This window comes from Castor canadensis, chromosome 17 (assembly GCF_047511655.1).
Source record: "Castor canadensis chromosome 17, mCasCan1.hap1v2, whole genome shotgun sequence".
NCBI lineage: Eukaryota > Metazoa > Chordata > Mammalia > Rodentia > Castoridae > Castor > Castor canadensis.
Window position 1 is genome coordinate 18,051,297 of NC_133402.1, and position 23,574 is coordinate 18,074,870.

The 23,574-nt window shown below is 51.6% G+C and overlaps 1 protein-coding gene across 1 annotated transcript in view; it reads left to right on the top strand.

The window, feature by feature from the left end:
* The window catches only part of Gtf3c1 (general transcription factor IIIC subunit 1), a 67,529-nt gene that overhangs the window by 38,118 nt on the left and 5,837 nt on the right, over positions 1–23,574 (top strand). Inside the window, exons 13-31 of the mRNA XM_020181987.2 lie at positions 1,479–1,582; positions 2,184–2,368; positions 3,640–3,915; positions 4,102–4,247; positions 5,407–5,504; positions 6,062–6,158; positions 6,269–6,446; positions 7,862–7,997; positions 8,421–8,556; positions 8,952–9,033; positions 9,150–9,338; positions 10,365–10,522; positions 12,360–12,502; positions 14,331–14,412; positions 16,126–16,238; positions 18,276–18,338; positions 19,071–19,164; positions 22,119–22,291; positions 22,883–23,170. Of these exons, the coding sequence (XP_020037576.2) occupies positions 1,479–1,582; positions 2,184–2,368; positions 3,640–3,915; positions 4,102–4,247; positions 5,407–5,504; positions 6,062–6,158; positions 6,269–6,446; positions 7,862–7,997; positions 8,421–8,556; positions 8,952–9,033; positions 9,150–9,338; positions 10,365–10,522; positions 12,360–12,502; positions 14,331–14,412; positions 16,126–16,238; positions 18,276–18,338; positions 19,071–19,164; positions 22,119–22,291; positions 22,883–23,170 (2,741 nt within the window). The remainder of the gene's footprint in view (positions 1–1,478; positions 1,583–2,183; positions 2,369–3,639; positions 3,916–4,101; positions 4,248–5,406; positions 5,505–6,061; positions 6,159–6,268; positions 6,447–7,861; positions 7,998–8,420; positions 8,557–8,951; positions 9,034–9,149; positions 9,339–10,364; positions 10,523–12,359; positions 12,503–14,330; positions 14,413–16,125; positions 16,239–18,275; positions 18,339–19,070; positions 19,165–22,118; positions 22,292–22,882; positions 23,171–23,574) is intronic.

A 23,574-nucleotide genomic window follows, 5' to 3' on the forward strand; every position in this document is an offset into this window, starting at 1 on the left:
TGCCGTCAGCTTTTATCTGCCATAGTGTTCAAAATTAAAGTCAAGTCCCTTCCCCGTGCCCTCCCTCACCAGCCAGTCTGCCCCTTGTCCCCTTGCACAGTGGCTTTTGGTCCCTGTGCTGACCTCTCACTGAAGGTCGGCGACAGCCCCACCACCAGCATCAGCATCTCAAGTTACGTTGATCTTCAAGGAGCTGCTTTTTTGGACTTGCCTCCTCAATGTAGCAATCACAGGGCAAAGAGATTCTGACCTCCGTGGGGAACTGAGATGGATTACTGCGTCTCTAGCTCCTCTTGGGTGCTGGGCTAGAGGGCACAAGCAAGGGTCTGGGAAGTCGGATCCACATCGGGGTCATGTAACCCAGATGTGAACATGCCAGCAATGGAGGACTCCAGCTGCAGGCAGTACCACTGTGGCCTGTGTTTCCCACTGCTAGGGGCTGCAGTGTCACATGTGTACCTCTAGACCAGGTTGGGAGTTTAGAGTTGAGGTACTTTCTTGACTTCTGTGGCACTGAGGCCATGCTACTAGCAGGTGGATTTTCTATTCTGCTGGAACCCACATCAGCTTTTGCTTTGCTCCAGCATCCTGCCCTGACCATTAGGCATTTAGAAAGTCTCCTTGGCCAGGAAACTGGGAGGTTCGAAGGCTGCTGCTTGTACTGTGTCTTCAGCTTGCTGATAAGTCACCTAACCATACCTCAAAGAAGGTAGCAGTGCACACAAATGAGGAGTGGGAGAGGCTGGACCATGGATGGCCTGTTAGAGTCCCCTTTCAGGTGCTCTTGTGTATTCTTTGCCCCTACAGAGCTGCTGACCTGGCGCAACATTGTCCCAAAACCCTTCTTTCTTCTCTCCTGCCAGTGATAGAGAAACTAAGAAGGCTGGCTCTCCAATGCCCAGGCCATTGTGCTTTGTCACCCATACCATCTGCTCCCCCTCTCTGCTGGCAGTGCAGTTAGTTCCCTGCCACCCACTCTCTGTTTGCATCCCCATAACTCAGGAGACAGTGGACACCTTAATGGTTCATCCTGATTCCTGGGAAGAGGGAAAACCAGAAGCAGCCCTGCCTCCTCAGCTGGTTTGTTGGGAGGTGCTCCTGAGAGGAGCCCCAGTGACACTCAGCTGCAAAGCTCAGTGACACCTGCTTCCCTTTCTGATGGAGGCCTTGGGACTCATGGGCATGGGCAGAGTGAGGACACACAACTCAGCAGAGTGGCCATTAGGCACAGCCCCAGGCATCAGGGAAGCCCCATAGGCTGTGGCAGTTCAGCCAGGGCACTACAGCTAGATAGCTGTGTCCATGCCTTGGTTGCAGGAGTGCTTTTGACACCAGCAGCTGTGACAGCAAACTCTGGCACACATTTGCTTCTCTCGCTCTGAATTATGTGTTGGAAGTGTCATGAACACAGAGTGAACCCTGTGCTGAGAGACCTGCTGTGGCACTGAGGTTTCCTCAGCTCTGCCCTCTCTCTGCAGGTGGATCTGGTCGTGCACCCATCCATGGACCAGAATGACCCTCTGGTCAGAAGTGCCATTGAGCAGGTCCGCTTCCGAATTTCCAACTCAAGCACAGCAAACAGGTGAGTGCAGCACTGGCCCTGGTGTTCAGCCTGCAGCTGCTTTCACTGAGCCCTTGTGCGGATGCTCAGGATTAAATTGTGTGGCTGATCCCGAGTCTAAATGAGGATCAGCTTATGAAGTGGCTCATGTTCTTAATTCTAGGGTAGCTGACAGAGTGCGTTCATAGCAGTACCGATCCTGGGCCTCTGGTGCATTGGTGCTGTCTCCTCGTGGTGCAAAGTGATCCCCCTTACCTTCCTGAGCTCACGAGCATCCTTATGGGTTGAGACAAAACCCGGGCATGGGAGAAATTCTCTGCAGATCTAACTGCTCTGGCTGCAGACTTGGATTTGTGGGGTCTGCCATGTCCTAGCCACATTGACTATGAACCAATTACTGATGTTCCTGGTTGTTGGCACATATGAGAGTGGCCAGGGGCCTTGCAGGCATGCATGTGTTCTCAGGGACCCCCACATCTTAGCATCACTGCCCCAGCCCATGAGTAGTTGAATTTGAAACCCCCAGGCCCAGCACCTTGGTCTAATCTCTGCAGACAGACCCATCTCTCTTCCCAACCCTTGGGTTTCTCAGCCTGTGACCACATTTTGTGTTTGACCACAGGGTGAAGGCCCCTCATCCTCCAGCGCCCCAAGAAGAGGCCGAAGAAGAAAATCAGGAGCCAGAGGGCCCAAGTGGTCCAAAAGAGTCCGAGCCTGCAGCTCCCTCCAAGCCAGAGAGTGGGCGGATGAAAAAGACTGATGAGAAAATGGGTGTGACCCCACTTAAAAATTACAAGCCTATTGTAGGTAAAAAGTGACTTCTTGTCCCTGGTATTTCCTTTGTCATATGCCCAATGGCATATGTGTCACTTGGTGTTCTACATTTACCTCTGGGCTGCCAACAGGTGAGTCAGGTCTGATTTACTGGCTGGGTCCTGTGGGTCTGATTACATACCCTCTGCTGGCCTGTGTTTCCCTGTCTGCAATGTGGGCAGTTTGTGCCCAGAATACCTCAGCAGGCTGGGTAAAAGGGTGCTGGACCCCTGCCTGAGAAACTAGTGCCCAGGATGAATTTCTTCTGCTCAGAGTCCTTGGGCTGAGACATTCTATAAGTCACAGAAAAGCCCATGTTGTGGAGCTCTCTGTGGTTTTCCTGGACTTGGGGCTCTAACAGGGTGGCCTCCTCCCCCTTCCCTACCAAGCTGATCCAAGTTAAACTTCTGCCAAGCAGGTGCAGGTGCCTGGGGCCCTGTAGTCAGGGTGCTGGTGGGGGAAGAGGGCAGACTTGATTTTCCAGGATACCAACTACCACCAAGCAGCATCTGGCAGGGGACCCAGAGGACCTGGGACTCCAAGCTGACTAGGTGGTTTAGGTGACTTCCCTTTCTAAGGGTGTCCATTGCACGGTGGCCTTCACTCTCATTGTTTCCCAGCTAGAGAGCATAGTTAGAGCAAATCCCAAAAGCACAGCTGCACAGCACTTGTTCTGGGTGAATGGAAGACAGTGATCCATCTGTGTCTGCACCTGTCCCACACCTGACCTCTGTCAGCTGGGAAAGTCAGGGAGCCATCTGTTCATGTTGGTAAAGAGGAGAGCTGCTTTGAAGAACTGAGATTCTGCAATACTTGGCATAGTCCCATCAACCCAAAAGTCCTTCTCTGGTAGCCCTCTGTGGTGGCTGCCTTTTCCATCACACTCAGCCTCCTGTCCTGCACTTTCCACCATCCTCTGGCCTCCTGTCCTGCCTTTATAAGGGCCAGGCACACACAAACTGAGACACCTGGCACTTGTTGGGGTATGTCCCCAGGTCTCTCTCCAAGGAGGCCTATCCTGACTTTTCTATAAGACTCCAGCCTCCTGTTATCCCCTCCTTACTTTCTGTACCAGGTATTTCCATCTAATGAGCTGTTTAGGGTATTTGATTATTTTTTAGCCTTTTACATTAGAAAGTGAGCTCTAAGGCAGGGAGACTATCTCACTGGCAGCTGGGTCATAGTGCCACTTAGTAGTGTTGAGATGAATTGAACTGAATTTGACCCAGGATTTCTCAAGCACTGCTTGTCCCTTTCAACTTCAGTTCCTGGACTTGGGCGTTCCCTTGGGTTTCTGCCCAAAATGCCTCGCCTGCGGGTCATTCACATGTTCCTGTGGTACCTGATCTATGGCCACCCTGCCAGCCATCCGGTGGAGAAGCTGAGCTCCAGCAGTGATAAAAAAATGGGCAAGCAGGAGCTGGGCAAGGCAGGAGCCCAGCCCTCCTCCTCTGGAAGCGACTGGGAGGCTTCCTCTGAAGCCAAGGACACCCTCGAAAGCACCGCCCGGGAGGCTGAAGTAGAGCTCTCCTCAGAGATAGGTGAGAGACCCTGCCACATCCACGCCACCCATGCATGGCCCTGATTGCCTGACCAGGCTGCATCCCCACCCTGTCCCCTCCTTCCTGTCTTATAAGGAGGGTTTGTCCAAGTTGGTTATGAGGGAACAGGACCTGCTAGAGATGGGATCCTGTCTGCTGGGAATGACCCCCTGACTTCTTCCCTAGTGTACGTGGACGAAGCCTCATGGATGCGCTATGTCCCTCCCATCCCGGTCCACAGGGACTTTGGCTTTGGCTGGGCTCTCGTCAGTGACATTCTTCTCTGCCTGCCCCTCTCCATCTTTGTCCAGGTTGTACAAGTCAGCTACAAGGTACCAGTGACGTTTGGCCATCACAGCTCATGGGGCCTGGTTGAGGGAGAGTACTTGGAATTGCAGAGATGGATGGGTATATGGATGGACAGAAAACAGGTCAAGGGAAAGTACTTCCAAGATTTTTTTCTAATAGAAATACTGAAGTTGGTGAGCTAGTAGATTGGATAGGTGGATGGATGGTCAGTGACATGCTTGAGAAATTTATTCTTCTAGATAGATCTACTGTTGGTTAGGTAAGTGGATAGAAAGATCATTGGAGTGTAAAAATAAAATACGGTTTTAGGAATTCGGTAAAAAGGAAAAAAAATTACCCATAACCTAATCACATAGGTATCACATTTGGTAGTCACTGCTAGTGTTTCTGGTGCACTTTATGCTTTTTTTTTAGTCTTTTTTTTTCTGTGCTATCTGTGTGTATGAGGGAGCGAGAAAGAAATCTCCCTTTTAAAAAAAAACTGAGATTGGCTTTACTCTTTTATCATGTTCTTTCCACTGACCAATATATCATGTTTTCCATAGCATTACATTTTTAGCTTGATATTAATTAAATTCATAGCATTCCTTCTTAAGCATGTACTCTAAGCAATAATAATTTCTACTTTTAGACACTTAAATTCTACTTTCTTGCTCTTATAAACGACAAACACCTTTTGGTGAACATACATGTAGGCGACTGCATAATTTTTTCCTTAAGGCAGAATCACAGACTCCGAGGAATCGTGTCCTTTGTCTTTTGTTAATGTAACTCTCTCCCATTGCCTTTTTCTTTTTTTTATTTTTTGCAGTACTGGGGTTTGAACTCAGGGCCTACACCTTGAGCTATTCCACCAGCCCTTTTTTGTGAACAGTTTATTTAACATAGGGTCTCACAAACTGTGTGCCCAGACTGACTTGGAACCACAGTCCTCCTGATCTCTGCCTCCTGCATAGCTGGGATTACAGGTGTGAGCCACCAGTGCTCAGCTTCCCATTGTCTCTTGGAAGTATTTTAGCCACGTGATGCCCAGCAGTACACAAGGCACTCGCCTGTTGCACCAGCGGTGTGGCAGGAGAACCAGGGGGTGCAAACGGGCGGGAGTCCTGCCGGTGTTTTTTCACAAGTCTTGTGATTCTTCCTAGCCTTGTGGCTAGGCTGAACCTCAGTTGGCTTATCTAGGTGGACAACCTTGATGAGTTTCTGAATGACCCTCTGAAGAAGCACACGCTGATCCGGTTCCTCCCCAGGCCCATCCGGCAGCAGCTCCTGTACAAGAGGTAAGGTCCTAGAACCTGGCTGGCCCATAAGGCCTCGGGTGCATACTCACCTCCAGGTTGAGGAACAGGCTCTGTCTTTTCAGCAGGAAAGACCCCGGTTTTCATTCATTGAGCCACCAAAGACATAACGAGCTGATACATTATATTACTTGATTTTAAGTAAGGAAAATTTTGCTGCAAAACTGTAATTATTGGAGTGTTGTGCTGTGGTTTGGGGGCATCTTGTTATATGTGCTTTCTAAATCAAGCCCCAGGAGTGGGCTTGGTCCTCCTGGTTGGGGTGGGAAGTGAGAATTTGAGCCTCAGTACAGTGCAGGCTGGAGGTTGCTCTTCTAGGCAGCCCACATGGGAAAGAGAAGTAATATATCCCTGCCCCCATCGCAGACCCTGTGCCCACAGAGAGGTGGCAGGAACTGGCCACCTTGTGCTGCAGGTGGCACATTTCCTCTCTAAGGTAGGGGTACATTTTCCCCCTTTATGTTGCAGGCCCCCTGTGCTGCAGGGGTGCATTTCCCCCTTTGCCTTGAAAGGGGCTCATTTCCCCCTCTGTGCTGCAGGCGGTACATTTTCTCAGTGGTGGAGAACCTTCAAAGGCTGTGCTACATGGGGCTGCTACAGTTCGGTCCCACAGAAAAGTTCCAGGATAAAGACCAGGTAATGTCCTACAGCCTTGGGAAGGGTCCTGACTACAAAATGCTGGCCCTAAGCAGCCATCCGACGCTGATCACCCACATGCCACCTCGCCCACCTGGTGTTTCTTGCAGGTCTTTATTTTCCTGAAGAAGAATGCTGTCATCATCGACACCACCATCTGTGACCCACATTATAACCTGGCGCACAGCACGCGGCCCTTTGAGAGGCGCCTCTATGTTCTGGACTCCATGCAGGATGTGGAGAGTTACTGGTTTGACCTGCAGTGTGTCTGCCTCAACACCCCACTAGGTACCACTGTCTCACTGGGCCCTGCTGCCTCCCTCCCTTGTGATCAGCAGGCTGTGAGCTACACAAGACTGGGCGTCACGTGGACAATAGTTTTTAGACTGCTCTCCAAGGCCAGGAATGTCCCTAGGGCTCCCTTAAGAAGCAGAGTGGTGGCCTTGAATTGGGAACTCCTGGGCCCCCACTCCACTGCACCTAAGCACTTTGTCTTCACATGCCATTGAGTCAGCGTTTCTCATGCACCACACAGCCTGTTCCTGCCTTCGAGACACTGCCTTCTGGTGAGGGTGCAATACAGCTTTGAGAGCGCAGAATGTGATGAGTGCTGTAGGGTGGCAGATGGCTGCTGACGCCAGTCCATTCCAAGGGGCACTCAGGAACAGCCTTTCCAAGGAGTCCACCCTGAGCTGAGCCTTGCAGGCTGAGGCCAATCCAGCCATGTTGGGGACTAGGGAAGGTGCTCCAAGTAGGGGAAGCAGCATGCACAAAAGCCCTGAGGTGCATGTGGGAGAAAGACCAGGCTGGCACATCAGGGAGGGGAGTGGTAGCGGAGAGTGGAAGGGCAGGCCAGAGCCAGACTCTGGGGCCTGGTGGGTCACAGTGAAGAGTTTAGGTTATTTAGAGAGTGGCAAGAAGCCACAGGGCGGTTGTGGGAAAGCAGAGGCTAGGTGATTTGGGTTTTAAAGCTCAACCTGGCTGCCACGTGGAGAGTGGAGTGAGGGCCTGGTCCGCAGTCGACATCCTGTAACTGTACGGAATGAAAGCATGAATTTGTGGAAAGTGGCAGAACCCCAGTCCAGTGCTTTCCCCTAGGCCGCTCTGCTCCCCACCTCCTCTCCCCTGCCACCTTCCAGAAGGGAAAGATGCCACACCTGACTTGGGCCTGGGGAGGAGCCACTGCCCTGGCGCAGAGCCTCAAGATCAGAATGGCCCTTCCGGTCTTGCCAAGCAGGAGACAGGCGTGTGGTGGAATTACTTACTGCCAGCAGGGTGTGGACCCTGTGTTTAGAAGCTTTCAGGGATGCAGACTACCGCGGCACTTGGTAGTGAAGAGGCTCTTCCCCTTTTAGACTTTATAGTGCCTGATCCCCTGGCAGTTCAGACCTAGTTAAGAAGTGGTGAGCCAGCATGCAGACATCGTTTTCTTCAGACCTGACGGTTGGTGCCTCCTGTCCCACTGAGTGTTCTGAGCAGACATGGCAGAAGCTATGTGTCTGTTTGTCAGGCACTCACCGTCCCTCTGTTAAATAATATCAAAAACTCCCTCTTCTCCATTCACCCTTTGGCATTTTAATGCTCTTCCTGCCCCAGGGTGAAGTCAAGTGCTCTCTCAGCATCAGGCCCCACCTGGATTGGGGCTATTGCACAAAATGGGGTGCAGAAGGCTGTGGCTGCTGAACTCAGCTTTGCTTTTCCAGGTGTGGTGCGCTGTCCATGTGTCCAGAAGAGCAACCCTGATCAGGGCAGCGGCCAGGAGGGCCTGCAGAAGGAGCAGGAGAGTGCCATTGACAAGCATAACCTAGAGCGCAAGTGTGCCATGCTGGAGTATACCACGTATGTGTCCCCACACACACACACATGCTGTCCCCAAGTGGGCCTAGGGCCCAGGACAGGGTGCCGGAGTAGCCATCCCAGAGGCCCCAATTCAGGCCAGAGGGGAGGGGACCCATCTCTGTGTAGAGGCAGCAGATTGGTGGTTGTGAGCCACATCTGGCCGTGGACATGCTTTACTTAGTCCAAATACTGCTTTTAGCAGTTCCACCCCTTGTGGGAATTTAGAAGTTGGGTACTTCACATAGAAACAGGAACTTTGCGACACTGGAAACCATGAATGCTAGAACTCCAAATTCTTTACTTCCACCTGCTAGGTTTCCTGTTTCTCTAGGAAGGAAAATATTTGTAAGTAAAGACCCCCCACTCCACACTTGAGCTCTCTGCATTTTCTGAGAAGGGCTCCGTTTCTGTTTCCTGTCTCAGGGGGAGCCGTGAAGTGGTAGATGAAGGCGTGGTCCCTGGAGATGGGCTGGGTGCTGCTGGGCTCGATTCCAGTTTCTATGCACACCTAAAACGCAACTGGATCTGGACCAGCTACATCATCAACAAAGCCAGAAAGGTGGGCTCTGAGGCACACAGCCACACAGGACGGACTCGGACTGTCCACTGAAAACTGTCCTCCCGTGTCTTCCCAGCCATGACTTCTGAAGTGGGGAAGCCAAAATTGACTTTTGCGTTTGTATTAAAGGTGCATTAGACCCTTTAAATACCATTTTTTCCCCAACAGATTCTGACTTATTCTGTGATGTAGACAGTTTCTCAATTTTAGGGAGGGAATAGAAGTCTGGGTGATACGTGACCTCCAGGCAGGAGGACACATGCAGTGACAGAGTGGCTGGACGGGCTGCCTAGGCTTTCTCAGAGAGGGTCCTCTCAGCATGTCTATTGCCCTGGGCACCTGGGGACCCACAGAAGCACGTGCCTCCTCCTTCCAGTGTCGCTCTTGCCTTTCAGGAGAACATGGCCGCAGAGAATGGGCTCACAGTGAGGCTGCAGACGTTTTTGTCCAAGCGCCCTTTGCCGCTTGGTACAGGAGGTACGTTTGCAGAGAGTCCACCCCAGAGAACCACATGGGCCACGTGGGTTCCACTTGATGTGCTCGGCCTTGGCAGAGCTTGTCCTGAGATTAGGCTGTCCTGTGGTGATTTCCAGGTAGTGACAGGCTGCCTGTCTGGGGAGAAGCAAAAGCAGACACTGACCCCTGTGCTGACAAGGAGGAGCAGCTGGAGGTGGACCGGGAGCCCACTCAGGGCCGGAACCGCAGAGTGCGGGGAGGGAGAGGCCAAAAGCGGAAGCGGCCGAAGAAGGAGCCTGGGAAGAGGACGAAGAAAAGGAGAAAAGGTTCTATAAGGGCCATTTGCTTGTTGGGAGCTTTGTCTGTATGTGTCTGAGATGCATGACAGTCTCACTCCAGGGAAGCTGGGCTCATTTCTACTGAAACATCCTAGCAAAATACTCATCACTTAACAGATATCCCCTCTTCTTGTGGAGTATGTTTACTGTCTGCATTTATATTAGGCCAAGTTCAGAGTCATGCATGGAGAACTGCAGTCTCTTCAGATCTGACATGGGCTTCGTGGAGTGTCCTCTAGTTTTCTATTTGGGATTCTTCATCTGAACAGTGGTTATGGTGGAAGAAGCTGGGTGGGGAGGAGACAGAGTCAGGTTTTTAGACCATTGTTAATCACCTAGGCAATCCATGTGTTTTAACAGTGATTCTCTCTAGAAACACCCTCCCAGACACCACCAGAGGTGTACTGTACTAAGGAGCTTCTCAGTCTAGTCAGGGTGACAAGATTAATCATCAAGCCGAGTATTGCAATAGGCGTTCCTCAAGACAGCCCCAGAGGACTAGAAGAGTGGCTCAAGCAGTAGAGTACCTGCTTTGCAAGTGTGAAGCCCTGGGTTCAAACCCCAGTCTCACAAAAAAGAAAGAAAAAGAAATCAAGACAGCCCCAGAACATAGGCCTTGTCCTCTTGGTGTACAGAACTTTCCCATACCCTGAGGTCATACAGAGAGGGAGTGGCGTGCTGGTGGCTGCACAGTTGGGGTTTTCCTTACTCAACAAGCATATTCTGTACGGTCTCTAAGCACACTAGGAGGACTTAACATCCCAGTGGGAGCAAGTGGAGGTTGGCAGATAACTAACGAGAGGCTGTATTCATGCTGTCCAGCCTGTCACCAGGAAATTCAGCCAGAGAACCATCACAGGGTGATGAGGAGCCCGTCAGGAGGGCTGAAACTTCTGTAGACAAGATGAGAATCAGTAACTGACAGGCTTGGTCAGGTCTTAAAGCTAGGTGGGGCCCTTCCCCTCTGATGGCAGCTCCAAGGCAGTTGTTGTCTCTCTTCCCTGCCATTGCTAGGAGAGCTCCCAGAAGTCAAAAACAAACGACTACGCTACCATGACGAGGCCGACCAGAGCGCTCTGCAGAGGATGACGCGGCTGCGCGTGTCCTGGTCCACGCAGGAGGATGGTCTGCTCATGCTGTGCCGTATCGCCAGCAACGTCCTCAACACCAAGGTGCCCAGCATGACCTTCCTGCTGTCTCAGCCTCAAGGAAACCCTGGCCTGGTTCACTCATCTCATCCACTCTACGTGGCCAGTGGAAAGAGTGAAGAGTGTTTTCCCAGTGCTGCAAATCAGAACCATCTCCACCCTTGCACATTTCTTTCCAGCCCGCAGCTAATACATAAGGATTTTTGCCTAGCTGCAGGCAACAGTTCTGAGCTATTCTCTCTTCCTGGGAACCTAGCTCTTTCCCACATCTCATGTCAGTCACTGCCACCAGCCCTTGGGAAAGCTTTGTTGTCCTGCCCATGGAAGCAAGTGCCCTGGCGCTTTCTACCACCCACCCCACTCTGTTGCTTTGCTGCCCCCTGGGGTACAGAGTTTCTTGTTTCTTTCCTGGCTGCAGCCCCAAGCTCAGTACCACTGCACAGTGGTCTCACAGTCTGGGTTCATTGAACCCACACAACTGGTGATGGTAGCTGTGGCCCGGCTCCTCAGGCGTCTCACCTTTGTTCTTTGCCTTCTACTTTACAGTCACCATGCTCTTGCCACCTCCTTGCCTGTGTCCCTGGAGTCCAGGCATGGGGAGGCCTCACTGTCTAGCAAACCCTCCCTCTCCTCTGATGGCTCAAAGGTTCTGCAGCCTGACCTCTCCCCATTCCCATAGCACCTCATTGGCTCCTCATGTTTTTACTGCTGGGCACTGTCCTGATCTTCTCAGTGAGCAACAACGTGTGGCCACATGTCCATGTGCCACCGCAGATGAGCTCTGTCACAGGCCAGTCCAGAGCCTTTTGCAGGCAGTGATGGTACTAAGAGTAGTAAGGCAACATGAGGACACAGTGTTACCTGGTCTCCAGCGTCCTGGCTCGGAAAAGCAAGTAAAGGTCATAGCCCATCGTGCTGTTTATTTAGCCCCTGCTTCAGACCTGAACCCCAGTCCTCTCCTCACCCCCAACCCAAACCCTTTTCCAAGGAAGAAGCTAGGATGCCCATTGCCATCCCTGACTGTCCCCTGCCTCTGCAGCACTGAGAGGGAGGTGTCATTCTCGCCGCCCCCCCCCCCCATTCAGTGCGCCTGCAGGAGCCAGGAGGGGCTCATGACCCACTGTAAGTGAACCACTTGCTGAATTTACACTGGATTCTCAAGTCATTTCATTCCTGGGGTTGTAAGAAAATAATCTGTTACTCACCAACCCCCTTTCCTATATGTGGTTTTCTGAGATGTTCTGAGCCTGCAATCTTAGTGCAATCTATGTCTACCAGAGTGATATAAAGCATGATACAGATTGGCTGTGAGCATATGATGTATGGTTCATCCTTTAAAGCCCTGTCCCTGCCAGATGTAGTGATGCACACCTGTAATCTCAGCACTCGAGGCTGAGGCAGGAAGACATGAGTTCTGAACTATATAGGAAGCCCCTGTCTCAGAAAACCAAAAAATAGAACAAAATTCCTCTACCTAAGCACATTTCTGTCTTAGGATGTCACTTAATGCATCATCCTCCCCATGAGTACCTCCAGTCCCCCAGAGCATCCCTGCCATGGTGCTTCTCTCTTTCTTCATCCTGCATACCCATGAGTCAGGTGTGAGATGCAGGTAGAGGACAGCAAGGGCTCCAACAGGCTGTCCAGAAACCCTCTTCCCACTGGACACTGAGGGCATGTCCTGTTCTGTGCCCAGGCCTCACTTGTGCCTGTGTTTGGGTAAATAGCTGAGATGACAGCTTTGAGCACTCACTGAGAGGCAAGGCTTCATGGGACACATTTCTCACACCTTTCCATCCCTTCCCTAGAATGTAGGCTCTGCAGATAACTAATTTTCTGTCTCTGTCTGTTTTTAATGCAGGTGAAGGGTCCATTTGTCACCTGGCAGGTTGTTCGGGACATTTTACATTCTACCTTTGAAGAGTCTTTGGATAAAACGTCTCACTCTGTTGGACGAAGAGCTCGCTATATAGTCAGAAACCCACAAGCCTATCTGAACTACAAGTAAGCCAGTCTCATCAGTTTGTTTCCAGTGCTTCCAGTTCATTCTTCTCTCTTCCTTCATCTGCGTGCCGTGAGTCAGGTGTGAGATGCAGGTGGAGCACAGCAAGGGCTCCAGCAGGCTATCCAGGTGTCAGAGGCTACCCTTGGCATTCCAAGGGCCAGGTGCAATTCTGGCACAAGCTTTCATGTGCATGGTTTTATTTGGACTACAGAGCACCCTTGAAGTGGTTCTGCTGACTTGCTGAGCGTCCTGTGGTGGGGGCAGAGGCTGAACCTGCTGCCTTTAGCTCTCAAAGCAGTTCCCAAGATACCCTGTTAGCAGTCTGTCATATACCTCACTCCTGGGAGAAGCCAGACAGGACTCTGGATTGCTGGACAAAATGTACTCCATCCCACCCTCAGCAGAGCTGAGTGTCCCTAAGTGCTTCTTCCAGCATGACATGTGGGAAGAGCAGCTGCCTGGGAGTCACAGAGCACCTGCCTGTGGCCTCTCTATTGGCGGCAAGGCTGGCCTACTGCCTCCTTCTCACAGGCTAAGGTGGTGAAACACTGCAGTCCATAACACCCTCCATAGGTCCTTCTAGGAGGATGAGCTGACCAGGAGGTGCCCCCAAGTGCAGCCAGTGAGGGTAAGGTGGAGTGAGGGGCAGGCACGGAAAGAACCGTGCCAGCTGTTCATGCCCCAAGTTAGCAAGACAGCCTGGCACGTGTGGACCTGGGCTCCTGGCTGCCTGTAGTCAGCTAGACTAGAGAGAGTGGCCCAGGCCTGGCTTGTGGAGGAAGCAAATCTAGACAAGTCTTTAAACCCCGGCTCTTGCCACCTGGGATTGGCTCATCCTGTGTTGTGGGGTTGTCGCCCAGCCTCCCCTCTCTGCTTTACAACCAGCAATCGCTCCACACAGTATAGGAACGAGTTCGCCCCAATGAGACGCACTGAGACGTAACTAGGGCCTTGTGTGGAGCCACTCTGCGTACACGCAAACTATCCCAATTTCCTATCTGGAGGATCTCTTTCTGATGTCACCCCACCTGGTCCTGGCTGGCTCTTCAGACCCAGAGAGAAAGTGTGAGGTAGCCTGGATGACAGGGAGTTGACAATGAAGAGATCTGAAACCTGAGCTGCCTGGCCTGACTGCCCTTGCCCTTCTCTGGCAGTAGCCTGAGGACATGGAAAAGGGGGGCTCAAGTCAGCAGGTCTAGAGCTCCCATCTCACTGCAGGTCTCCAGGGATGGGGGCTGAAGCTATTTGCTCCTCTGAGAAGCAGGATGTGACATCAGGAATGGCCACGCTGGTCCCGCTTGTTCCAGCCCCTGGTGTGTGTATATGGCCTTAGGGCCTCCCTTACCAAGCTGTGAGACGAGTGACAGTTTCCATCTGGCAGGTTCTTTATGGCGCTGGTCATCTCCTTCGTTTCTGTTTGGGCAGGACAGGCTCTCCTAACATCAGAGAGACAGAAGGGTTGTGGGAAGACGAGCAGTGCTTTGGAAAGGAGAGCTCCAAGCACTGATAAACACCAGTGTGTATTTTAAAATTTACAAACTCACCTTATCGGTCACCTCATTGGGTCCTGCCCAAATTCCCATGAGGACTGGTGAGAGTCACTCATCCCAGCTTCCCTGAAGGGGCACAGGAGCCTGGAGAAGCCAGGTCACTGCTCATGCAGAGTTGAATCAAGTTCAGCTCCCCCAACATCGTTCATTTCCAAAAGCCCTAGTCATCCAGGAGACACATCAGTAGATCATAGCTCACAGTTAGCCAGTGCCAGATGTTCATCACCTGGGCATGAGCACAGCTCCCAGGCTTTGTCTTCCTCTCACCTTTCTGCAGGGTGTGCCTGGCTGAGGTGTACCAGGATAAAGCCCTCGTTGGAGACTTCATGAATCGAAAGTGTGACTATGAAGACCCAAAGGTAGACCTCAAGTGATGGCAGGGCCCAGTCTGCTCTAAAAGCAGGTTTCAGAGTATTGGCCTGGTCCTCAGGGCCTGGTGCCTCTGCCAGCCCCACAAACATAGATCTGTGTCCTGCTCATTTGGGAAATCATCTTGTCAGACCTTTGGCTTTGGACCTCACCTGCTCCGGAATCCATTTTTTAAAAACTACTAGTTTGACAAAGCCACTCTGAAATGCTGCTGTGCCCGGGTCTATTGTTAAGGAAACAGGGCAGCCCTTCAGAACCTGTAACAGCCTGACATCCTGGGAAGCTGCTCTGTGGGTTTGCTGTCAGGTGGGCCGGGCGGGTGGTAGCTGATGAGGAGGGAGGCAGGTTTGTAGGCCCAGATGCCTCTGTACTCTAGCTCAGAGTCTGCTCAATGCTCACTTGTCAAGCTGCCACAGGCACACCCAGCCTAATGCCAGAGAGGTTGAGCTGCCCTGGGCCCTGCTGTAAGTGCCAGACCTGATGCCAGGGAAGCCCAGGACAGGGAAGGTACAGCTCTACCCCTGAGGCATGCAGGCCAGTGGGGCAGGCAGAGATGTTGGCAGCTGTTACAGCACAGGGCAGCCAGCTTCCCAGAGAAGAGGCACAGGCCCACTGAGGACGGACAGGGTCAGGAGTGTCTAAAGATGCAGTGACAGGTGAATCGGCTGGGGGCTCCATTTGCCTCACATGCCAAGCCTTCTGGAGGTGACAGTACTGTGCTCAGGCCAGTGCCCAAGTCATTGTCACTTTACTGTCCATCCTAGTGACCTTCCCATTCTACACCAGTCACCATAGTTGCAAGGTAACCTAGAGCTCAGGTACCCACCACACACCACAGAACCCCAGGGTGTGAGTGGTAGGAAGGGTATTGCAGAGGCCCTTGGTCAGGAATCCTCTCTCTAGGAGCCCTGTGGGTCTGGGCCACAGCACTCTAACATAGACTGAGGTGGCATAAGTGACTTGACCATTCTCACTCATCCTGGGAGGCCACGCATCTTGTCTCCCAAAATGGAGCCAGCATGGGCATCACTAGCAAGAAAGAAAAGGGTGGAAAATAGGTCATGGACAGAATCTGTCCAGAGGTGATAGCTCTGGACTGAGCCTGGGAGGCTGGGGCCACTGAAGTGGAGTCAGTGAAAGAAGAGGGCATGGTGCCCTTGGAATACAGTGCGGCCATGTGGGGGAGGGGCATTCCACGAAGGGAGAGAGCCAACATCCGCCCTGAGTACCAGTCAGCCAGTTTACTTACCAGAATGGTTGTTCTGGCCCCGGGAGCTAACAGGAGAGAGGGAAGGAGGAGGCAGACGCCAGCAGGTGTATAGGAAGTTGGTTTGGAGCCCAGCAGGTGAGTGGAGCTGGAGGAGAGGAAGGAGGAAGAAAGCCACCCTGGGAGGAGGGAGTGACAAGGGCAGCACAGGCTGCCAGTTGGAGGTGCTGGTGGGCTCTCTGGGCATAGTACAAGGCATGTCCTGGGCAAAGGGAGCCAGGCTGCAGGTGTGTGGGCCAGAAGCATGCCAGCTGACCTTAGAGGGCCCAGGCTCTTGGTAGAGTGGTGAGTGTTTGCAGACTCAGGAAGGGAAAGACAGTGCAGCCACTGATCAGACATACTGCTGCAGGAGTGTCACAAGATGTCCCTTGGTACATCTTCACAAAACCTCCCTTCTGGGAGAGGAAGGGTTAACATTTCACTCTCCGTGTCAAAGGTTTGTGCCAGTGAGTTTAAAGAATTTGTGGAGAAGCTGAAGGAGAAGTTTAGTTCAGGCCTGAAGAATCATAACCTGGAGATCCCTGACACACTTCAGGAGCTGTTTGCCAGGTGGGTTTCCTGGGCTGGATCCACAGGGGCTTCACAGACAAGAGGTGGAGTCAGTGGCAGGCCCTGCGGCCATGGCACCCATCCAGTTGCACTTGCCCTCGCTGCTGCCCCTCCAGGCACTGCCTGATCTCCTGAGGTGACCTGAAAACAGAGAGCAGTCTGCTCTGTCCACCAAGTCTCCATTCACTATCCCAGGTGTCCTTGTGGGCTTAGAGTGCCTTGTTCTGCATTTGCTTGTTAAACATGAGGAGGTTCCAAGATGTGAGTAAGGAAGAGGGACACTGTGATAGGCATAGTGTTATGGTGACAGCAGATGCCACAGGGCAAGGGCCATGCCCTGCACAATGTTGGTGCCCAGGGGAGGAGTGGGCACTCAGCCACTGCAGCCCAAGGTCCCGATCTGGCAAGCAGCAGGGCCAGGACTCTGGAACCTCGCTCCTTCCAGCTCAGCCACTCTGTCTGGAAGAAGAGAGCACAAAGAACACTGTGAGACTGTCGAGTCCTCAGTTCTGTGAACTCAGTCTGTTGCCTGGGTGTCATCCCAGCATGAATCCCTTCTCCCCTCCGTACTCATGGAAAATGTCCTCCTGGCCCATGTATTTCTGATTTCTTCCTGGACAGCCAGCCTTCATCAGGCAGCTCCTGGTTGTGAACTGATGACTCCTCTGCTCTCTGTGTTCACATTGGATCTCATTTTTCATTCATTTGCAGATCATTTATGTGGTGTCCACTCTGTACCAGACCCACACAGTGGTTTGTGCTCATCCTGGACCTGGCTGTTCTCTGGGTTTTGTTTTATTTTTGCAGGAAGCTGTGCCCTAGAATTCCCAGGTGGCATGGCTTATGTTCAGTCTTAAACATGTCTCAACTGCCTATCCACATATTCACTGTGAAGTTAGAAGACTTAAAATAAGGATTTTAAAAGGAGAGTCCCCAGACCATTCAGAGATGAGAGCAGTCTGCAGACGTGATGGCTGAACTGTTTTGATCCTGAGCATCCTGGCAGGCCAGGCAGGATAGAAAAGGACTCCTCTGTATTTGTCTTGTTTGAAAGTAATTCACATATTTTTCTGAAAAGGTGCTTCTTCTTGGCACTATATTTTAGGAGAAATTTACTATTACAAAGGTGAATTTTTACTTTTTCTAGAATCTCTTACAAATGGCCATGTTCTTAAAATGCCATTTCTGTGATTAATTCTTATATTTATTTGCTTGGGAAGAATCCAATAACATGGAGCTCAAAGAGGAGATGAGGGAAAGTCTGCTGTTCTACCATCTAAGGCAGCTACTCTCTTTGGGGTTTATTATTCATTCGTCCATTCATTCATCCATTTATTTAGTGTGGGGAAAGAACCCAGGGCCTGCGCATGCTAGGCAAGTCCTACCGTGAGCTACATCCCAGCCCTTGCTTTTTTGAGACAGGGTCTCAACTCTGTAGCCCAGGCCAGCCTGTAACTCACTATGCTCTGCCTCAGTCTCCCAATTGCTGGGATTACAGATGTGTGCCCAACTTACTTGTTCATATTTCATTGACAGGTGCTAATGGTATATTTTTGGGCATATGTTTTGCCATATACAAAGTTATTATTAGCAGTGGTCACTGCAGCACAAGGTCACCAAAGTTACCCTTCTAGCCTGACTGAGGCTCTGTACCCTAATCAGCTTCCTCCCTTGTTCCAGCCCCCTTCCCACCCTCAGTCTCTGATAAACAACTTTTCAGATTGCTCTGGATATTTTCTACCAGCCTCTTTTTTTTTGCTTGTTTTTAATCACAGTGAGCCCACAGTTCTGCATCCTGCTCTGTTAGCAACGTCATGTTGCTTCGCAGTTGAGTGAACCATCTCATTCCTTGTAACAGGCTTGTTTGATGGGTGGGATGTGGTATAATGTCATTTGATGTACACATAGAGTGTTTGACTCTGGGTGAGCTTGACCTTTTCCCAACATTTTGGGCAATAAATAGGCATTGTGAGCAAGTGTTGGCTCAGCCAATGAAGATCTTTGTCTCATCGGCATGCTCTTCTGTTTCCTTCACAGGTACCGAGTTTTGGCAATCGGAGATGAAAAAGATCAAATCAGGAAAGAAGATGAGCTTAATAGGTGAGGACTGACCCATCGTACCTTTTCTTCAGCAGCTTAGTTTGTTTGTCTACAGCTAGCACAGAGTTAATCCAGAGCCCAATCTAGCCTGCTACCTATTGTTGTAAATAAATAAAGTTTTGTTGGAGCACCATCCATACCCACTCTGTTAGAGTGTTACCAGTGCTGCTTTCATGCTGTAGTTTGTTTCAGGAGAGTCCATGTAACCCACAAGGACTATAGAGTTCAGTAACTGGTCCTGTACAGAAAAGGTTTGCCAGCCTCTAACCCCACACGTCACTGACCTGCCCTTCAGGTGGCTGGGGAAGGTGCCTGAATTCCCAGCCCATGAGGGTGCCAAGCAACACTCGGCTAGAAAGCTCAGCTTCAACCTGTTTCCATAGCCATATGCAGTTTGATTTTTAGGTCTATAATTCAGTGAGAAGCTACTCTATTTGAAGAAAAACTTGTCTAAAATTAGAGAGAAAGAAAATAAGCACTGTCTGACTGGTCCTGTAAGCAGGTTCCAGGTTATGTTGCTCCTCGCCGACAGGGCAAACTTTTTCCTACAAAGCTTGACCAATTAGTAAGTCCTGAAAACTATGTTTGTTTTGTTTTGTTTGTGACTGGTTTTGGCACTCATGTCACTTTCATGAGCTTGAAACATTTTTAACTGAGAACAACACCCCCTACCACCACCACCAAGATGAGGGGAGCCCTAGACTTGCCTCACGCTGCTCTGGTCTGTTTCAGTGTGGACGACATCCACTTTCTGGTGCTGCAGAACCTGATCCAGAGCACGCTGTCACTCTCCAACAGCCAGATGAAGTCCTGCCAGTCCTTCCAGGTGGGCGCCCATGTCTGTCAGCACCTTGAATGCTTCCAGCACCAGAGCAGGGAGTTGCCTTTTCCAGCCGTGTACCCCCAGGGCCTGGTTCCCCTGAGTCTCATGCCTCAGCTTCTTCCATCCTTATTTGGGGTTTTGTTTGTTTTACTTTCATTTATTTATTGGTCAATTTTTTTTTTTTTATTTTGTGGTGCTAAGGATGGAACCCAGGGCCTCGCACATGCTAGGGCTGTACCCCAGCTCTGTTCGCTTATTCTTATTACCTATTCAAGACGTAAAACTGGATGATTTTGTATGCATATATGTTGTGAGGTGATTGCCACAGGACACCATCTGTGACCACAAGCTGCGTGTCAGTCCCCAACGCTGCTTCCTCTGGCAGGACTAGAGTCCCATCTCCCAGCCAACATCTCTCCCCATGTTCCTGTCATCTTCCAAGTACAGGGACGGGTCCAAGCCACTGCCAACCCTCCCCATGCTGAGGTTTAAGCCTGTTGATGAATACAGGGAATGAGGCGTTGCTAAGAACTTGGGGGAGTGGCACAGCACCTCTTCCAATTACCATGGATGATGTGGATCTAGCTTGCTTCATTAGAGTTCAGAGTGGGGACATGCCTTTGGTGGGTGGTGACTCACATGTCTCCAGAGGACTCAGGAGGAGAGAAAGGTGATCCAATCCATTTAACTCATGTGGAGCCAGGAAAGCTGGTGCTTTTATCACTCTTCTACAAATACAGAGACTTGAAGTTCAGAGATGTCAGACACAGGCTCGGCCCGTAGCTCAGTCATTACACAGGATGCCAGCAGAACTGCTGAGGGCCAGGGCTGCCAGGGCACCATCCCCCTCATGGGCAGTGGTCACACATGTGAGTGCCCAGTGGCACTGGGCTTCGTGTCCAATCTGTAGGCCTGAAGATCTGCTCCTTGGCCTTACGAGAATAGCCACAGTACTTAGAATGTAAGGAAAAATGGTGACAATAGAGAATTGGTATTTCCTAACCCCACCGAGGAAGCCAGGCAGGTCCCAAATTTTAGGGTGCCTCAAGTGAGCCAGAGGCCAGGGAGCCTCACCCCAAGGCTTCCAGGAGTGTGTACATTTCAAAGCAAGAGGATGGGGGTGCTGGCGGAATGGCTCCAGTGATAGAGTTTCTGTCTACCATTCAAACATGAATCCCTGAGTTCAAACTCCAGTACTGCCAAAAAAAAAGGCAAAGCAGGAGGCAGTGTTGGTGCCCTGAGCTCCTCAGCTACCCCCACATTTTTGCAGCTGAAAAGAAACAAAGCCCACCTGAGCCTGAACAGGAAAGAATGAAAAGGAATGGATTAAGGCAGAAGTCCCAAGTGGACATCACAAGCCACAGCTTTTACTTAGCTGGGCTCATACTCGTTTAAAAAGAAAAACAAAGCTTGTGTTTTAATTTACTGCCAGTGCTGCAGCAGAGAAGCCAGATTTCTGACTCTGCCTGCTTACTGTGGAGGGGCCTCCCCATCTCCTGCTTAGAGGTGAGGAAGTGTGGTATCCTCAGGGTCCTTCCCACCTCCCCCTCCAAAGGACAAAGCCTAGCTCCAGAGATAAGGCAGGTCACGCCATTAATGTAGAACCAGGCCCCAGTGTCCCTGCCACTGACTTTCCACTCCATCTCCAGGTGGCTTCCGGGCTCTGGTGGGTAGTGCCCAAAGGCTGGTGAGCTCCTTCACTCTAGGGCCTGGGGTGTCACAGTTGGAAGACCCCCTGGCCTGCCGGCCTCCCCTCCCCAGAGGAGGTAAGATGCTTCTTCAGTGACTCCCACAACCTGGCAGTGGGGTTTAGAAGGCTAAGGGTCCCCTATAGCCCAAAGCCCCTAACATAGTACAGAGAAGTAAGTGGGAGCACAAGCAGTGAGGCAGCTGTGGGGTTAGCTCCTGTGACAGTCTACCCTCCAGGTAGCGTGGGCCAGCACAGAACAGCAGTTTTGTGGGGAAGCTGATTATGAAACAATGGGAACAAAGAGCAAAAGTCACTGGAGGCTAGGCTTTAGTGGCAGCAGAATCAGCAGCTGCCACTCGGGAAGGAGCAGCCACCCATCCCTGAGACTTACACTGACATACCCTGCTGTCCTGTGAGCAGCTCTGCCCTGTGGAGTCCAGTCCGTAACACTCAGATGACCAAGCTGAGAATCACATGGCTTGACCAGCAGAGGGGCCTCCGCACACAAGGCAGCATAGCACTCCCTGTGGGATACCTAGCCACAGTGGCCTCAGCTAGAGGGTGGGGTCCTGGGACTCCTGACGGTGGATCTGAAAATGAGGTTATTTCAGATAGAGGCCACTGCTATGGGGAAGACAGGACAGGGGAAGATAACACCATTGACCACAGGAGCAGGACTGGGAAGGATTTGGTTTTGAGGAGTCAACCAAGCCTAGATTTGGGGGAGCAACAATTGCAGAGGCCCAGAGGTGGGATTGCTTTGGCTTTTTTCAGGAAAAGTCAGCAGGCTCCCGCGGCTAGAGGGTTATGAGCTGGGTGGAGTTACAGCAGGGGTTCACACAGATACTAGTGAGACAGCATGGTGTTCCACTCAGAGGGAAGCTCCTGGGATTTTCCACACAGGGAAGGAGCATGGTCTGATTTCAGCAGGGGAAGATTGCTATGGAGAATGGTCAGGGGCCAGAGGGAGGGGACACAGAGAAGAAGGGAAACCAGTCAGCAGGTGGCTGTATGGCTTGAGAAACTGTTGCATGGACCAGATGACAATTTACTTGGGGACATAGGCCAAAGGTTGAGCCAACCAGACATACTGATGGTTGGGTGAGAGACTAAGGGACAGTGACAGTGTCTCTAAACCCACAGACATAGGCATGGGTGTCAGCTGTCCCTTCTTTAGTCCTGTGGCCTCTGCAGGTGTGACAGTTCCAATCTGCTGTAGCTTCCACATGGGATCAGCCTCCCTCACTCACCATGTGCTATGTTGCAGACTTTCCGCCTCTACCGGGAGTACAAGGAACCTGTGCTGGTGAAGGCCTTCGTGGAGTGCCAGAAAAGGAGCCTGGTCAACCGGCGCCGTGTCAACCACTCGCTAGGCCCAAAGAAAAACCGGGCCTTGCCTTTCGTGCCCATGTCCTACCAGTTGTCTCAGTCCTACTACAGGTGAGCTGTGTTCAGGTCCTGGGTCGGGGCAGCCGTGGACCATCAGCCTCATCTTGAGACCATGCACCCTGAAGACAGGGTCTGAGGTTCAGCAAGACCATCTGACCTTGAGGCCCATTTCTGAACTGCTTGTCCCTATCTGGACCTGGACAGAGGACAGAGGTGGAGAGCAGTCCTGGGTAACTTCTCTCTGGCCATCATCACAAGGCCATGGGGAGGTACACTTCTGACAGAGCAGGACTTGCCCTATGTTGGCCTCTGGAGGCAGTGAGATTGGATACATGCATGTCCTCAATGCTACATACAGATCACTGTCACAAAGGGACCATCCTCTTTCCCCCGATCTGGGCCAGCAGCTGTTAGAGGGAGGCATGGGGTTCTTAGCTAGATAAAAAGACAGGCCCTGCTTTAGTGCTGTGGGGTGAGTGAGAAGAAAGACAAAGACCACGTTAGGCTGAAATTGTGCTTCCATCCAAGGTGGGAGGATAGGGCTGGGGGTTGGTGGAATTTTGACCACAGTGATCTCACATGGCCCAGACGCAGGCTCCCAGCAGCTGATCCTCGGGTGGCCTCCCATCTTTCTGTCTGCAGGCTCTTCACATGGCGATTCCCCAGCACCCTCTGCACGGAGGCCTTCCACTTCTACCACAGAGTCCTGGCCGCTGGCAAGTTGGACCAGCCAGACCACTTTGCCTTCAAAGACCAGGATAACAGTGACGCCCCAAACCATCTGGTGCCATTTTCTCTGGATGGCCCTGGGGGACACTGTGTGACAGCCTTGATCCTTTTCTCTCTGGGCCTCATTTCTGTGGATGTCAGGATTCCGGAACAGATTGTGGTAGTGGACAGTTCTGTGACAGAAAATGAGGACATGAAGAGGTGAGCTGAGAGGCCAGGTGCCATGTCCTTGGGGCCTGAACACAGATATTCCCTCTCATCGCTGTAGCATTTGCAGTTTTACTTGCTCAGCTGCCTGGTCTTCCTTCATTCAACAAACACATGCTGAGCTTTGCTGCTTTGCACCTGAGGCTGTGCAGGGATATGAGCAGGGGTCTTGGGGAGCTTGGGGGTGGGGAACAAGGCCTCTCAGGCCCTGCTGATACCTCCTGGGGGCTCTGTGAGTTTTCAGAGAGAACACAAGAACCCTGGCCAGGAGAGGATCATTGATCTCGGGCCTTGGGGGCAATAGAGCTGAGCCAGGCCTCATAAGGAGGCTGCCCAGGCAGGAGGAGCAGTGTGTGCGAGGCAGATGTGTGGAAGGGGGCAGCATGGGTGGGGTACAT